The sequence below is a fragment of the Boleophthalmus pectinirostris genome, unplaced genomic scaffold (assembly GCF_026225935.1).
Source record: "Boleophthalmus pectinirostris isolate CB_2022bp ecotype Guang Dong unplaced genomic scaffold, ASM2622593v1 HiC_scaffold_5, whole genome shotgun sequence".
In the NCBI taxonomy this organism is placed as follows: Eukaryota; Metazoa; Chordata; class Actinopteri; order Gobiiformes; family Gobiidae; genus Boleophthalmus; species Boleophthalmus pectinirostris.
The window spans coordinates 26486088-26505074 of record NW_026571404.1 but is presented as its reverse complement, the minus strand read 5'-3'; the positions used below and the strand labels follow the sequence as shown (position 1 = coordinate 26505074).

Here is an 18987-nt window from a genome sequence, read left to right as displayed (position 1 = left end):
TAAAGGTATGAAAATATATTCTAATATTATTCATTTTAATTTGATGAGCTATAAATAAAATAAATCTGCTAAAGGCCCATTTACATAATAACTGATTTGTCATTTTAAATCGGTCTATTTTTTCTTGATCACTGCCGGTGTTACTACAGATTTGACTGTCTAAGCATCAACATTTTTGTGCTGAACAACTACAGGGGAATAAAAAACCTGTAGTTCTCCATTTGCCTCTGGCTCAAACATTTGACACTTGGCTGTTTAACATAATACTTTCATTACAAGCTCGAGCTATGCAGATTTAATCACCGGCTCTTGTAAAGCAGAGCCAATTGGTTTGGGCAGGACAGAAGCATTGCAATGAACTGTGCACTAAATTTAAGGTGGCCCTGACTTCATTAGCATGCATTAGCGCTCGCTGTAATTCACAGCAGCACAGAGCTGGAACCAGTGTGAACGCAGCGCTACAGGGTCATAGGATCTACAGCCTGGGGAGCAACGGTGAGAACACTGTCACTGAAGGTGAGACTTGAACAAGGAGAGCGACAAAACTGGCATAAAGACATTATTGCAAGACGCACAGAATGGTAAGACACTGTAATGCTCAGAGCTAGCGTTTTAGCTAATGAGAAGTTTAAAGAGGGTGTATTATACTAAATCAACTATGTTGAGGTTCTACCATATTATAATGTTCCTTCATCAAACACATGTCTGAAGTGGTTTTCTGAATCATCCGTACAGTTTCTCTTCCAACCCTCCTTAATGTTCCTATAAAGCTCAAAAGCTTATGGAACCAGGAAGTTCTCTTGGTTTTGTCTAATACACACAAACCAACAAAATGCAATTAATACACACCAGTCCCTTTAATGTATTGCATAATTATGGATTACAAAAACAGGGATTACAAAAAGAATTTCACTGTTATCAGGTTAATATCTTAAATATCTGCATTGTGTAACTTTTCAGTCTGAGGGTTTGCCACCTGTATTCTATTACCTGAAACTCATCACCTGCTTTAAGTTTACATCCCAGGCGAAAGCAACATCTCCATGAAGACAAAGGAAGAAAAGTTCTTTTGCGCACTTCTAAATGGCCCGTATTACACCTTTTTCTTACCTATGTTCTAAAGTTGTTGTCTGATCAAAAACATATCCAGAGTTGTGTTTTGTTTCATTTCCCATGTTTAACACACAAACTCTGCATATTTATAATGTTCTTCTCTCAGAAAACACACTGTTTTACCTTGTGACGTAATGCAGGAAGTGCTCGACTGTATATTTAAACTTCTTACACCTTTACTAGAATCATTTAGATAATTTTCCAGAAATTGCCAAGATCTTCTGAAAAAAATGAAATGGTAGCTGTTAGATGAAAGCAGGTAGTTGAAAACTACCACTTCATGCCACCACAAGGTGGAACAGAGCATTTTGAACTTTGGAGATGAAGACAGACTAATAATAAAAGATTACTCACACGTGAATGAAACAACAAACAACTCTTTTGAAGAGGTAACATTATAACATGGCTTAAAGATCACATGAGTCAGCTTTATATAATATAGGACCTTTAAAGTAGATCATTGTCCCAGACAGAGGCAGGAAAAATCTAAAGATCTTCTTTATACAATATCAGAGGAAAATTGATATTTACAGGAATCTACAAGGATCATTATAACAATGTTTGAGTCATTTTAGTGACATATTTTTATGATACATTGATCATATAATTTGCCTGAAACACAATACATTTCTTTACAGATGTAGTTATATTTAGCTAATCAGATTTGATTGCAAAGTAGAGCTGTTTATAAACACTTGTACCTGAGCCTCGTCTTTAATGAACAACACAGTGAGCTGTATTTATGAGCTTCACTATCCAGCAGTGGAAGCCATCCGTGGACAACACCAGGGACCACTAAGCCTTCTTTAGCTCTCTTCTGTTCTTTCTTTCTCTTCCTACATCTCTCTCTCTTCCTCCATCTCTCTTTCGCTTTTTCTTTCTTTCTCTCTTTCTCCTTCCTCTCTTGTTGTCACTCTCCCCCTCTCTCTCTCTCCTTTAAAACTCCTACACAGTCTCAGACTCAAGAATCACTCCAGTCTCACCTTTTTTGATGATCTTTTCCAGTCTTGTGAGAACTCCCCCATGCCCTGCCCTCCACTCCACCATTAGCACCACAACAAAGAGATGCACAAAGCAGCCCCTGACCTACCATAAACACGTAATAACACCTCAAAATAAACATACAACCACACACAACCTTTGAAAGCAGCTTTGAACTTGCGTATATCAACTGAACTGCACAGAAAATAGCATCATTTGGGTCAATCAGGTGTATAAACATAAGGAGTAAGACTTGATAGACTGTGGATTTGGCGGGCATCCAGCGTTTTTGGCTCAGAGCTGCTAATACAATGAAATCAAAGAGTGATTTCCCCGTGGAGATTCCTGCTGGCCCGCACTGACAGCTCCTCTCAGGTGCAGTAGGCAGAAATGTTCACAGAAATGACTGAAAAGTGCATGTGTCTTGTTAGATTACTCATCAGATTAATCAAATATCACTTGTATACACGGATACGGCTTTTTGTGCAAGAACTTCATGGTCTCTTAAAGTTAAATGTCCTGTATTACAGAAAAAACACTCTTGTGAGTTTTAAGCCATGTTATAATGTTGTTTCCTCATCAAAAACATACCTGGAGTTGTGTGTTGTTTCATTCACACATATTTGAGTGACCCTACATTATTAGTCTGTATACATCCACAAAGCTCAAAATGCTCTGTTTCACCTTATGATGTCATGAAGCGGTAGTTTTCAAGTCAACAGCTACTTTTAACCTTTAGTTCAGTGGAGATTCACAATTCCAGGTCTGAAATCATCCAAATGATTCTTGTAAAGCTGTATTGAGTTTAAAAACACAGTGGAGAAAATTCCGGTATTACCACATTAAAACAACTGATGAAAGGCCCTTAAGGTAAACATTTCAAAGCTAGACATTTCAGCCATAAACACTGAGAAGATATGGCACAATGACATACTGGAAAAACACTATGTGCACAATTAATAGACAAATGGGTATTTTGACCATATCATCATTTTTATGCATATTCTCAAACTCCAAGCTGTATAAACTTACATTTTTACTGGATTTAAGCATATCCTTTGATGTGTACTTGTATAACAAGGGAGGGTGTGGCCTGTGTTCCATAGCATGTCCATAAACTTAAGAATCTCCATAGAAACTGGTAAGCCAAATCACAAGTTAGATTTGTGGAGAGGTGACCTCATTCACAGTAACAATGAATGATTTTGAACAGTAAATAACACCTGTAGTTGAATAAATGTCAGATAAGTTTAATGTCATACTGTGGACAACTAAAGCATTAACATCTCCATGGAGACAAACAGGTTGCAGACGCCCTCTACAAAAATGACACAGTGCCGGGGGTGTAGTGGTCGTGGTTTGCAGGGGTACGCTGTCCACCCACTTCTCCTGACATGAGATATAAAATATAACAGTTATAAAATAGCTACAACTTAAATCAAACCAGAGCCATTGGCAATGGTGAAAACAACCTGCATAGGCTCATGATATCTGCAGTACTGTCCTATACCTGTGACATGAGGGGACCAGGACAGATCCCAGGACTGACTCAGGAGGACTAAACCAGCATTAACCAGGACTAAACCAGGTCTAAACCAGAACTGAACCAGGACCGTCGGGGGATCGAGGATGAAAGGACCGACGCAGAGCCAAGATCCCAAGAGTCCAAGATTAGTCCTGGTTTAGTCCTGGTGTAGTCATGGTTTAGTCCTCCCAGTTCAGTCCTGATTTAGTCCTGGTTCAGTTGTGGTTTAGTCCTGGTTTAGACCTGGTTTAGTCCTGGTTTAGACCTGGTTTAGTTTTGGTTTAGATCCGGTTTAGTCTTGGTTTAGTCTTGGTTTAATCCTGGTTTAGTCCTGGTTCAGTCCTGGTTCATGTGTTGTAGCATATGATTTATGTTCTGTAGGTGATTGCGAATGGCATTAATGTGAACACGGGTTTTGCATCACGAATTGTGTACCCTCACTTAAAAAATCCCCACTACCCACCTGCACAGTGTACCAAAAAAAGCTAAAGTATCAGCATTAATATCCAACCTAAAACCTAGATCACACTTCTCCAAAGAGTTCAGAACTACACTAAGTTAAAATTGTATCCATACAGCACAGCACACACAACATAAGACAAAACAAAAATATAATATATAATATAAAACACATTTGCTCTATCTAAATCTGTCAGGCGCATTTGACAAGCATCCGTTTCCAGAGCAAAATTTCCAAGACACAGAAACAAACTTGGATACCAACCTCACCTATTTTTGGATTTGCCAGTTTGTGAAAAAGTGCAGCCGACTGTTGGGATGATGACATTCAGAATCCCTCCATCTAAATGTCAGAGGCAGCGTTCAAACAAAAGACAAACATCACAGGTGACAGGGCCTCTCCATAGTCAATGAGCTCACATTATCTGAGACGAGAGAAGACACGCGCCACTTCACATCGCTCCATCACTACACACTGCAGTTTAAAACCTGTAAGCTTATGGGAAATTTTAGTCTAGTGATTATTGTATTATTTTATGAATATCAACATCAAACAACAGTGACTTCTATGACATCTTTCCATCGTCTGTAAATAGTTGTTTTTGTGTGAACTCCCGGGCAGTCCGTAAACTTGTGAGTGCAGTTTGGGTCAGATAAATGGAGATATGTGTTGTTTTACAAGTGGTCCATAGAATATAGATGAAAATGCAGGTTTGGGTGTCTGTATGAAGTTTATTACAAATCACAATGGCCAAGAAGACTTACCATTAGCACATAGCATTGTCACACGTGCTATTGCCTATCCAAGCCCTGGTGATGCTTCCACATATTACTGAAAGTTGACTCTTGTGAGGTTTAAGTCATGTTATAATGTTGTTACTTCATCAAAAATATACCTGGAGTTAGGAATTTCTGATATTCTCTAACAATATAGCACATTTTACTAGCAAAGCAGTTTCCAAAGTGCTGCACAGAGATAATATAATAAAATGGTCTAATTGCTAAATATTTGATCATACAAGTCCTAAAATAATAAAAAACAGTAAAATCAAATAAAAACAAAATTATAAAAATCATAAAATAGCCATAAATAAGTAAAATAAATAAAATACACAGAGGACCACACAACTCATGTGGTGTTAAAAGCCAGAGAATAAAAGTGGGTTTTAAAAAGAGACTTAAAACACCACTAGGAAGGGCTGTTCGGACGTGGGGGGGTAGAGCATTCCAGAGCTTGGGACTGCCTACAGAGAAGACCCTGTCCCCCCTGGTTTTATGTCTCGTCTTAGGCACAATTAGCTGGAGCTGGCCCTCGGACCTCAAAGTGCGTGAGGCTGTAAATATGAATGAGGTTCGAGGCATACTGTGGGACCAGTCCATTCAAAGCTTTTAAAACAAACAATAGAATGTTAAAATCAACTCTAAAACGAACTGGAAGCCACTGCAACAATGCTAAAATCAGGGTAATATGCTCATGTTTTTGGTTCCAGTTAAAAGGACCGGCTGTAAGCGAGAAAGTGAACGGTGACTAATGCCAGAGAAAAGTGCATTACAGTAGTCTAAACGATAAGAGCCAGATTTATCAACCACGTTCACTTTTCTTTGTCAAATTTAAAATCACTGTCCATACTGACGCCAAGGTTGGTGGTCAGTGAAGGGGTCGATAATGCCAAACACAATGACCTCAGTTTTGCCCCATTTAGATTTAAAAAGTTGTGGGCCAACCAAGCCTTGACGTCACTAAGACATTCAGAGAGAGGTGTTTGGGGGCAGAAGCAAGTTTTTTAAGTGGTAGGGTAAATTTGGCAATTGTCAGCATAAAGGTGATGTTGTTTTTTTTTTTTTTAAATTCACTCAGCGAGAGGGCGTACAGAGCAAAAAGAAAGGGCACAAGAATTGAACCCTGGGGTGCGCCACAGTTTAGAGGGGTGATGGACAAAGTGGAGTCCCCCAGTCTGACGGAGCAGCTCCTCTCCTCCCTCTCCTGACACCAACACAGTTTTCCAAGGTTGCAGGACCCTGTTTTCCAGGGTCCTGCAAGTCAGGACTCTACGCTGCAGCTCGGGTCCTGACTTGTTCGAGTCAGAACCTGAGCTGCAGCGTTCTGGATGTACTGCAGTTGTCTTACAGTTTGTTTGGAAAGGCCAGTGAGCAGGCTGTTACAGTAACTCTCCAAGTCTGCTTTAGACAGTATACCTTTGATTTTGCTATGTTTTTTGGATAGTAAAAGGCTGCATATGTTATTTGATGTGGCTGTTAAAGTTCAAGTCTGAGTCCATTATTACATCTAGATTAAACCTTTGTATCACAAGGGAGACAAGCAGGTTATAGCACTACGCTACTTTACAGTTCAGATCTGTGGAGAGTCACTCCTATTCACAGAAGGAATTCATGTATTTTTGCACAGTAGAAACACCTGTAATGAATAAACGCTAGATGGATATGTTTGATGTCATACCATGGAACATTACAGGGAAAGCAATAACATCTCCATAGAGACAAGCAGACACCAGACGTTCTACCAGAAAATTGTGCAGTACACCTTTAACATTTTGTAATATTGATTTAATAGAACTTAATCTTGCTTCTAAAATTACCAGCTAATCATTTCTTACTATAATACTGTAACCTGAACAACCACAAGTATTGACTCACCAAATAATCTTCTCTCAACATCCCCATTTCATTTCAACCCACAACCTAAACCAACAAGATAACGCAGCAAATCACGAAGGGAGATCGTGACAAATCAGTGAGAGAGGGAATACTAAATAAATGCCATGTTTATAAATAAATACTTTTTAAATAACTTATGAGTCATCTGTTATTAATGAGCGGAGCTGTGTGCCGACCCCTGAAGCTGTGAGTAGATGCTAAAGCAGCCCTATATCTGTGCTACTTAGACTGGAGCATGGTTAATGTATGAAGCCTTATGTTACAGTCACCGTCGGATCAGTGGTGTGTAAGCCTGTTTAACCTTTGAGCCATGTGCCCCTGTATTTACATTGGGTGAAGTGGTGCCATTAATAATCGTGTGGGTATTTTAATGAGTAAGGATAAATAGAGGGAGTTAGTGTGAAGTACATGTGAAAAGGCTGACTGATTGGTGAGAGCAATACCAGTCAAAAGTGTGTACACACTTTCACATTTAATGTTTTTTTCTTTATGTTTACTACTTTTTACATTTTATACATACATGCAGAAGATATCAAATACTTGTAATATGATGCAAGATATGGCATTGTGTAGCAAAGAAAAGGTGCACTGTGTAAATTTTTGGTTATGAGGTTGGTTACCTGCTTGTTTCTATGGATATGTCATTGCTCTGTCAGGAATGTTCCACAGTATGATTTTAAACAGGTCTACCTTACCTTACTTTTACTGATTCCCACTCCTTTTTCGGACACAAGTAAAATCTGCGTGACATTTATTTTCGCTTATTATTATAGAAAAGAACTATTTACTTTTTGTGTTATATCTATGTATTTATGTTCTCATGTATGTTCTATGTATTACTGTCCGAATAAACATTCATTCATTCAATTATAGGTGGTGTTACTCCTCAAAAATGCCTAGCAAAACAGGCATTCTGACAATGAGCGGGATTGCCTCTTCACAGATCTGAGCTGTAACTTGGTCTGGTTTGGTCTCCATGAAGAACAAAAGTTTAATGTCATACTGTGAAACATTCCAGACAAAGCAATAACATGGCCATGGAGAAAAGTATTAGATGGACTCTCCACCAGAAAAGTTACACAATGCCAAGGGCGTAGGTTTGGTCTCAGCTTTGGTGAGGACATTGTCAGCTAACCCACCCCCCATATGTTTTATGAATTCTTTCCAAAAACACACAGTCTGGGTGGGTGCAAAATAAGTGAGAGGTGGTTTCATTTTTCAGTTTGCAAAATGTAAAGTTTGTGTCCATTGCCCTTCTAAGATGATTCTTTACCAGATAACAGCAATGTAGATGCTTGTAGCAGATTTCCCTTTGCCTTTTGGTGATGACATATTTGTGAGGTAATGTCCATAAATTTTTCCATTGAGTATTGTCAGTAGAGTCCGGCTGCTAACAGCTAACACGAATAGGGCTCCTTTTGGGAGGTGCACTTGTGGTGATAATTGCTCTTTTTCCAAGGCAACTCATTGTAAGGCAAGTTTAAATGAAGATGAAGCCTAGTAAGTTCCTTTTGAAAAGTTTATCAAAGTTTGGTGCGCAGCATTTTCCCTCACACCTGCTGAAGCTGTCGTCATATCAAGGAATACATCTCAGAATGTCTAATAAACAAAATGTGAACTAAAACGTGTTAAATTAATACTATTTAGTTTGAAAAAATATCAGAATAAATTTATATTTCTGTTTATTAAAATAACATGGCAAATATTGGTATAGGGACTATTTTGTTTCCCCAAATATTGGTTGTGGCATGTCCCCACCGTCACTATGCAAACCTACACCCTTGCACAATGCACATAAATAAGTCAACTAAATATATTTTTAATGTATTTTATATTCAAATCCTCAATATAGCTTCTTTAAAACTCCTACACAGCCTCAGACTCAAGAATCACTCAAGTCTCGACAAGGCCTTTTTTGATGATCTTTTCCAGTCTTGTGAGAACTCCCCCATGCCCTGCCCTCCACTCCACCACTACCACCACTACAAAGAGACGCACAAACCAACCCCTGACATAAACATACAACCACACAACCTTTCAAAGCAGTGGTCTTCATAATAAAGTCTACTGAAACGGTTTTCACTTCACAGATGTGCCATGTCAGGGTCAAGAAATGCCAAAGGTGCAAACCAGGGTTCAAAGCAAAATGTGGCTATTTTGAGGATCTGAATATAAAAATATATCCAGTTGAGTGTGGCTGTTTTTTTTGTTTTTTTTTTTTTTCAATCTCAAACAAGTTTTTGTTATTTTGAGTTTATATTTTGTTTACTACATTCCTTCTGTGTGCATTTATAGTTTTGATGCCTTCTGTGAGAATCTACAATGTAAATAATCATAGAAATAAAGAAGAAACATAAATGAAAAAGTGTGTTCAAACTTTGGCAGTGTATGCAATGTCAGAAAAAATCTATTTGTCATAACATTTATAGAATTAAATAGATCTGTGTTATTTTCATCAAAAGAGAATCTCTGTGGGAATATATTTCTGTCAGGGCATTTACACATATCAGTTACACTTGATACAATTCCCTGTTTTTTATTTTTAGCTGTAATCTCATCTGTGGGAGAGGTTTTCAGTTCTGTCTGCCTTTTTGTCTCATTTATTTGATTATTTTTTCTTGAAGGTACACTATGTAACTTTTCTGGTGGAGAGTTGGAGATGTTATTGCTTTGTCTGGGCCAAGTCACCGGTCAGATCTGTATAGAATTCATGTTTTTTCAAGGTATTTTTGAGCAATTCTAAACATTTTTTTAAATGATTAAATGTAAGACAGATGAAGAGCAGGTGGGTAGTATTCAGTTACATTTACTCTTTTACTTTTTCAAATAAATTTCTAGCAAGATACTTTTACTTCTACTTGAGTAATATTTTTTATTGAAGTAGCAGTAGTCTTACTTGAGTAAACCTTTCTTGTTACTCTACAAGTGGCAAAACCTCTTCTTTAGGTATAATGTACTTTAGTGTGTGTTTGTTCTTTGAAAATTTTAGGTTTTGTGCTTTATTTAATGTTTTGTCCTTCAAATAACAATAACTTCAAATTAGAAGTCAGACGTTTAAGTTTCCCACAGTCATGGAAATCCTGGAAAAGTCAGGGAAATTGTAAATGTCATTTTCCAGGCCTGAAAAAGTCATGGAATTTTGTCAATTCAATGAAAGTTTCGGAAAAGTAATGGAATTTTAGTGTCTTTCACGCAACTACAGTGTTCTGTTAAATTATCATTAGGCTATTATGATTATTTCCGAACGTATGCGCCTTTTGTTTAAAAGAGACGACAATAAATGCACTGACAGTATTTTGAATGTTAAAAAAAAACTATAATACCAAACCATAAAGTGAGTGAAAAGGGTTAACATTTCATATTTAGCCCTAAAAGTCTGATCAATTCTTATCATGTAGGGTGCCGTAAAGTAATGGAAAATTCACTGTAGGTCATGAAAAAGTCATGCAAAAATTTTGAAATTTTCAGTAAGAGTGGGAACCCTGGACATTACTCTTATGGTTACTCTTAACTGAGTAGTAGCTTTCGCAGATACAATTCTGCTCTTACTTGAGTAATGTCTTGGACTACCTTGTATTTCTGTTTGAGTAATATTATTTTGATGTAACATTTTGATGATTTTTGGCTGCTGTACACCTCTGGCAAACCCAAGAAAACTTGAAATCTACCACTTCATGGCATCACAAGGTGGAACAGAGCCTTTTGAGCTTTGGAGATATAGACAGACTAATAATAAAGGGTCACTCAAACATGTGTGAATGAAACAAAATTCAACTTCAGGTATGTTTTTGATGAGGTAACAGGATTACAACATAAATGAAAGCTTACGAGAATCAATTTTGTGTAACACTGGACCTTTAATATTAGAACATCTGAACACGTCAAAAAGCTAACAGCCCCAAACCAGTGGTACAGTGAGTGGTAAGACTGCTCTGTCGATGGTGATTACATGTTTTCATTAGTTGATGGTTTGAAATCAGGGCGAGTCGTTCTGGTGCCACACTGTTCACAGGGAAGCAGCTTTGGGCTCCCACTGGGCACAGCACCAGGTGATTGGACTGATGGGCCCCTGCCACTCCCCCCGTCTGAAGGTGGGCCAATCAGGGAGACCGCCCGCTGAGAGCCCCACCCCCCTCTGAGAGCTCCTCGTCTTCTGTCAACACCATCACTGCTTTCCCCATCACCTTTAATTCAAACGTGGCATTTTGTTTGAGATAAATTGGATGCTGTTTAATTAGTCCTTGCAAAGAAATACCAGGCAGTCAAGATGTGTGATAAAACAGTATCGATCGATGATAAGCCAGCTTTTGTTTAAGTGAGTGCTACACGTTTCTCTTTTTTAACTGAAAAGAGCTTTATAAAGAGGGGAATTAGCATATAAATTAAGAGCAGGTATAATCACCTCCAGTTCTGAATAGAAAAAGAAAGTTTATTGGAAAACTGAACTTTAGTCTGAAGGTTAACGCTTGTGCTTTGTCATTTTAGTTTGATCAAAATGTTTTAAAATCAAAAAAGTCTACAATTTGAGACTGCAATTTGACGATGTAGTGCTGCCTGCTGCTTGGTGTTTCATTTAAAGATCCTGTTTTATGCAAAATTGGCTTGTGAGCTTTAAACCATGTTATAATGTTAACTGAAGTTTTGTTTTGCTTGTTTTGCTTCTCACATATTTTAGTAAGCCTTTATTACTAGTGTGTCTACATTTCCAAAGCTCAAAGGCTCTGTTCCAACTTATGAAAATATTGCTTTCGTTGCAATGAATACATCATGCACAAGATAATGTCAAAATAATTGTGAGTTGCAAAAACTATTCAGCTTATTCTCCATATCAGTGGTGCTCAAACTTCTCACACCAAGTACCCCGGTAGAAAAGACTGTCTTTCTGAATACAACCAGATTTAAATCAAGTCTTGATTTGAACTATTGCAGGTCTAATTTAGGTAGTCTAAAAGTGGACTACATCATTTTCACTGGAATTTTAAACAAAAAATTATCCAAAAGAGGGCAAAAAAGTCTAAAACTGTCTAAAACTCTAAAACACGTGTACTACATTTTGAGAAACACTGGTATATCTAAAATATTACAGTCAGCAAAGTTAATTTCAATCAAGAATATTCAGACTTTGCCACTCTGTTAGAAGCTCTGTTACTCAAATTAGGCGAAATCTTTATTTGAACACAATCTGACCAGAAAGAGCTGACTTTGTGCGCTTAAACAAGTCTCTCACACACAAACTATCTAGCACTTTTTTTGTTGAACATCGAACACCCAAACAAGACCATGAACACTCGTATTAATCACAAGCTCCTGAAAATGTCTTCTTCAAATAAATGCATATAAATGTAGAACATCTCTAGCATGATGTCATTGCAAAGTAACAATCGAGATGTCCTTCTTTCAAAATTGTCCACCCTTACACCATAAGTGCTTTTGTCTTTCTAATTCTTCTCCTATGTATTTATTTATTACTAACCCTAACCCTTTCATTGACAGAAGTGGTTGACCAGTTTTATTTTGCAGTAAGAGTAGCTTTTCTTGAGTACAGACTTGAGTACTTTGTTATACTGCGTGAAGTTCCATTGACTGAACTCCTGTGTCTGTGTGGTGTTTTTGCTGCAGTGGAAGCCCTTCACTTGGGGACGCTGATGGCTGCACACGGATACTTCTTTCCCATCTCAGACCACGTCCTTACGCTCAAAGACGACGGGACTTTCTATAGATTTCAGGTAAACTATTCTAATGCATGCGACCCTTCAGTTAGTTAATGGCTTAATGAAATGAAATGGCTCTAAATCAATTAACTTTGCAACAGGGCTCTAACTATGTGTGGAGGCAACTTAGTATGCTAATTTTACATTTTCAGGTGTTGACAGCAAGCCTAAGAAATCGTGTATACTGATATTTTAACACGTTAACGTCTGTGAAAGTACTGTGTCACCACCTTCTTGTTCTCATGGAGATGCTATGGCAGAGGGTATTATGTTAATGTTACTTTCTTCATGGAGGCAAGCAGGTGGCACCAGCAGGTCAAGTTAAGGCTGAGAGTTGGGGTCTAGGGAGAGAGGTGAGCCCTTTCACAGTTAGAATTCACATTTTCACATCACATCACAAGGTATGGCTAGATTTCAGATGACATCGCATTCTATACACCAATAATATTTAATACAGATGGGGGGGATTTCTCAGCCTGATTCATCAGTCTGACCTTGCAGCATTAGGATTCGTTTGCTCGATGGTAGGCGGGTACTTCTTTAATTTAACCAATCGCTGCTATTTGGTCATGACATAAGTAATGCGCCAAATCCCATAGGAAGAAGTGCAATTACGTCTTTCCCCTTGATAAAATTCACCAAAACATTCTCCTTGTTCCGGCGTAAAATCTTTGATCTCAGGAATCATTGCCAACATAGAATGTTTGGACCGCTTTGTTTACTGTTGTGCTGTACCACAAAAGAGACCCAGACAGGCACTTGAGTTTGACGTCATGGCTTCACAGCTCTTCACTGATTGGCCAGTGCGCGGTCTATAATTTCTGGAGTTCCTACAAAGCGTCTAGTGTATTCCAATTCTTGACCTAGTCACTGGAGAGAAATTAAATTGAGAGGAGGCACTACGTGGTGCCAGCTTGGCTAGAGATTTCCCGGGTTGAATAGAAATAGAAATAATAGAAACGATCAGGTTCAGCATTTGTGAGTGAACCTTTTGAATATATCACGGCAAAGTACAATCGATAGGAAAAACTATCTCTTGCCCCTTAAAAACTCCTGTAACTGAATAAAGTGTGAGACTAGGGCTTTGGTAATTCCAAACTGAAGATCATTTTAAGATACATATCAGAGACAAGCAGTTAGCAACTCTACACCAGAAAACACTATATAGTGCATTTTTAATCCTAAACATATGAAAAATACTGTTGCTGTCGCTGTGTATAGTTAGTCTAGTGATATGTGTGCCATTCTTTTGTATTGATTCCGAACAGTCAATGGTGTCATACAGGCCGTGGGTCATATAGATTTGATAGAGGTTAAATAGTAAAGATTTGTATGTCGCAGCTTGTTATTCAAATGTCAGATTAGTGATTTCCACACTCATAAGGTTATTGTATCATGGTACATTGAGCTGTTTACATGTAATCGTATGAGGAGCCAGACCATATACAATATTGGTCAAGTGCTGGGTTAAGGAGTATGCTAATTCTCCAATCAGCTTATGTGATTTAGACCTGTTCCAAATCCATTCTGTGCTAAATAATTATATATGAGCCAACAGCTACATTAGATTCACCATGTACTTATAATGTCTCTTTTTCAGACTCCATATTTTTGGCCATCAAACTGCTGGGAACCGGAAAATACAGACTATGGTGAGATGGAAATCATGTGCACAGTTTTATTTGATTCACTTTTTGTTCTGAAAAGCACAATGTGAAAATGATTGGAATTAGAGTGAGCATGAGATTACAAATGTGCTGGCAAAAAGTTTTTGGGCATACTGATGAAATTGGAGACATTTCAGATCTACTCTTGGCTTGCCTGAGTTAGTGATTGTTAAGGCTAGTTATTTTTGACTGTTCCCCAAACATAAAAGTACCTCTTGCACTGTGTAAGTAAACTAAAAACTGTGGAAACTAAGCGGAAATTGTCTGACATTGTGTCCATGACCACGACACTCTCCCCAAATTACCTGTGTGTATCAGATGAGATCGCAACATTCTATTGGAAAGTTATACTTACAGATGGGAGCACCAAAAACTTTTACTGTTAAAATGCAGATGTATGTTGTAATACAGTGTGTTCAGCTTTTGTGCATGTACTTATTAGATATTTCCTGGCAAATTACAGTATTATTATTTTTTAAAAGTGTCTCTTGTCCTCAAATGACTCTGAAAACAACAATTTTATGTCAGTTATTGTCTCATTATTACCATAATATTTTTTAAGCAATATGTAGCTTCTATTATAACATGTAGGCCTATCAACTCTAATTTATTTATTATTTATTGATCTATTTATTATGTGTCCTTGACTTTCAACTGATTTTGAGATCTTGTTAGGTATGTATTAAGATGACAAATTGAATATCCCAATCAAGAAGCAATTTGGGAAGAAAAGTTGAAAAATATGTTTACAAGAAGTAGAGAATTATAAACATATATAACAATAGTGAGAATTCTATCCAAAGGTTCTGCAAAATTTACACATAACAAATAATTTTTTTCCGATACTTTAAGCATGATTTCAAGAAAAAAAAAAAAAGCAGTTTTCTTATTTTTGTATATCTGTAGAGTTGTAGGTAACAGTTATGGATTCCCTAGAGCGATGTCACGATTCCCAACCACAACTGAAACCTAAAAAATGACCAAACTTTGGGAACTTTATTAGTATTTCTTTGTAAAATCTTGATGATCTTAACTGTGTTTTTGCAAAATGAGTAGTCTAACCTGTCTTAGGCACTTTACTTTCCTCCAAATTGTGTCATTTTGTAATAGATTCTGTGCCGTGGAATATTTTTAACCTCACAAGTGCCATGACTGAAAACAGGCTGAAAAACATTGCCTTACAACCTGATATTTCACACAGCTTCGTCAATGTCAGTCCACAGTCTGCGATATTACAGTAGCTATATTTGAAATTCCACATACGCCCCTCTCTCTGATGTGATCAAACCCTAATAAATGATCTGGGGCTTGTGTATGAGGCCTGCATTGTCCACAGCGGCCACCCGATAAAGATTTCATAAGACTAAAAACAGCGCTGTCAGTCAGTCATGCAGCCCTTTTCATTTGCAGCTGAGCATCATGGGAAAGCTAACCCGCCAACAGCCAATTTACTCAAATGATGTGTGTTAATAAAAACAACACAGCAACATAATGAATGCCCGCTTTAATGGTCAGTTAAGAATGATAGAATGGTTTCAGAAGTTGGATACAGATTTGCGAGGTTCTGTGTGACTCTGGTGTAACTGTGCTTTAGTTGAGAGGATTAAATTGGTAAAAGCAGGGCCACTTATGTCTGCTAAAAGCTCTTTAACCAAACTGTCTCACTGTCTGTCTCGGTACACAGCTGTTTACCTCTGCAAAAGAACAATGCAAAACAAAGCACGCCTGGAGCTCGCAGACTACGAAGCGGTAAGTATAAGTATATGTCCTGTTTTCATTGGGTTTTTAATGAGTCCATATTACTCCATTTTCTGATCTATGTTATAATGTTGTGTCCTCATTACAAACATACTCGGAGCTGTGTTTTTAAACTCTTTACACCTTCACTAGTATCATTTGAATAATTTCAGCCCTGGAATTTCCAATCTCTGCAAAACAAAATTTAAAAGGTAGCTATTATTGTGAAAATTACATTCATGACATCACAAGGTTGAACAGAGCATTTTGAGCTTTGGAGATGCAGGCAGACTAATAATAAAGGGCTACACAAAACAAGTGTGGTAACAACATTCTAACATGAAGTTATGAAATTATAAATATTGTTTTTTTTATTTTAGAGCTAAATAACTGGTAACAGTGGGCTCCTTTTATAGAGACAATATTCTTTTCATAGTTTGTATCTTCACTATTTCTTTTCTTGTTTCTATTCTGATTAATAATAGTTGTTAGTGTTGCTCAGATTAATTCATTCAGTTTGATTTATTTTTGTAGAGGCCAAAATCATAACAGCAGTCTTTTTTCAGGTCTTTACAAAACTGTTGTCTTAACCAATAGAAATTTAACAACAAATGTATCAATAAAAGACAAGTAGATTCACCATATTCACTATTAAAATACTTCTTCAATTGGTACACTTGTAATTTTGCCTTAAAAGTGCATTATGTAAGTTTTTGGTGGAGGGTTGTTTTTATGGATATGTCATTGCTCTGACTGGAATATTTCACAGTATGACATTAAACAAATCTACCTTACATTTATTCAATTCCAGGTTTTATAGCTCAAAAATACCTAGAAAAACAGGTATTCTGACTGTAAGTGGGGTTGCCTCTACACAGATCTGACCTGTAACTTGGCCTAGTTTGGTTTCCATGGACCTAGAAAGGTTTAATACAATGCTGTGAAACATTCCAGACAAAAGCAATAACATCTCCATGGAGACAAGTATTCATGGCAGAAAATTTACACAATCTTTAAATATAAATATAAATCATTTTGTTTCTAATATCAGTTTTATCTAACCAAAATAATTTAATATCAAATCATAGTCATGTATCATAACTCATTTTAAACAATTATCCAAAGCAATTATCAAATTAAGCAGCACCCAGTATTGCATAGCATTTTATATTAGATAAAATGCTGTGCACATGGTGGTACATGGACCTTTTTTAATAAAAGTATATATTGTACTGTGCCGCATAGCATGAGGTACATATGATATTGCCTGGTTATTGTTGGCAATACACAGTATTCTATTGTATGGTGGATACTTCAATCTCGGTCCTTATTTCCCCTGTGTTCTCGCTGAAACCCAAGATGACTTTTTTTTTTTTAACACAACACAGCTACACAAAACCCTCCACAACAGCGCTCATATTACTTTATTTTCTGATCTGTTATAACGTTGTTTCCTCATCACAAACATATATGGGGTTTTGTTTTGTTTCATTCACACATGTTTAACACACAAACTTTCAAAAGAAAACACTCTGTACTAACTTGCAATGTCATGTGATGACGCAGGAAGTGCTCCACTGTGTTTTTAAACTCCACACACCTTCACTAGAATCATTTAGATAATTTCAACCCTGGAACTGTCAAAGGTAAAAGTAGCTGTTAACTTGAAAACATCTGCTTCATGACATCACAAGGTGGAACAGAGCATTTTGAGCTTTGGAAATATAGACAGACTAATAATAAAAGATTACGCAAACGTGTGAATGAAACAAAACACAACACCAGTATGTTTTTGAAAAGGTAACAACATTCTAACATGGCTTAAAGTTCACAAGAGTCAGTTTAGTTTAATATAAGACCTTTAAGTGAATCCAGTTGTTAGTCATATCCTGTTTTGTATGTGTGCCACGGAGATCATTAAAAGTGTGATCCAGCGGTACATTGCAAACTGTCTGTGCTGCTATAACAAACTCTAAACCCACTGTCACGCTAACATCTCTTCTCTTCTCTTTTCCAGGAGAGCTTAGCCAGGCTACAGAGAGCATTCGCCAGAAAATGGGAGTTCATTTTTATGCAAGCAGAAGCACAAGCAAAGTAGGTCCCTCCAAAACAAAAATCGAAAAAGGCTATAACGGTCACCATTTTGTCCTGGCTTTTAAAGGTGCACTATGTAACTTCTAAGGGGGAGGGAGGGTGCCCTACTTTAGCCAGCCAAGAACCCCAGAATTTGTAGACCACGCATTGGCCAATCAGCGAAGAGCCATACATTCTGTGTTGGCAACCATTCCCGAGATCGAGGATTTAAAGTTGGAACAAAAAGAATGTTTGGTGAATTTTATCAAGGGAAAAGACGTTATTGTCCTTCTTCCTAAGGGATTTGGGAAAAGCTTAATAAACCAGTTAGCCCTGTTAGCGGCGCATTACGTATGTCACGACTAAATCACAGCAATTGGTTCAATTAAAAAAGGTCGAGTGAACGAATTCTAATGCTGCGAGGTCAGACGGTTTCTACAAAGTGAAACCGGTTGATAAATCAGGCTAGCCCTACTTGCCTGTCTTCATGGAGATGTTGTCTTTGCCTTGAATGTTCCCCAGAAGGGCATTAAATATCTCGCTTGCATTTCTTCAGTTACAGGTGTTTTATAGCTCAAAAATACCTGAACACGAATTATTAGCATGTGCAGGCTTGCTTCTTCATAGATTTAACCATTAACTTGTTCCCATTGCGAGTGCCAAATTAATCTCTATACAATGGAATAATGAAAGCAAAACTGCAAAACCTCCATGGCAACAAGCAGGTGACCAGAAAAATTACACAGTGCACCTTTAAGTTGAAACGTAACAGAATACCTTTAGTCACTAATGGCTAGGTGTTGGCAGTGTATAAAACATCTTACTTAAGAGTCCAATGCTATTCCCAGGTGCAGGCAACATTTCAGCGCGCTAAAAGAGATTTCACAATAGAGTCTGAGCTTTGTTTCGCTGCCAGAAAAAGGGGTTGTGATGCCAAAGTCCTGTGGCGTATTCCTCTCAGTTTAGTAAATACTTAAACGACTATTGATTTTTAGATGAGATGTTCTGAAAGTGTTTTTTACCACTCCCAGGGGATGTACAACCT

General features: G+C 37.5%; 1 protein-coding gene across 1 annotated transcript in view; it reads left to right on the top strand.

Annotated features, from left to right (window-relative positions):
• The window catches only part of rgs7a (regulator of G protein signaling 7a), a 96326-nt gene that overhangs the window by 61117 nt on the left and 16222 nt on the right, over positions 1–18987 (top strand). Inside the window, exons 4-7 of the mRNA XM_020921295.1 lie at positions 12374–12480; positions 14066–14117; positions 15817–15881; positions 17887–17963. Of these exons, the coding sequence (XP_020776954.1) occupies positions 12374–12480; positions 14066–14117; positions 15817–15881; positions 17887–17963 (301 nt within the window). The remainder of the gene's footprint in view (positions 1–12373; positions 12481–14065; positions 14118–15816; positions 15882–17886; positions 17964–18987) is intronic.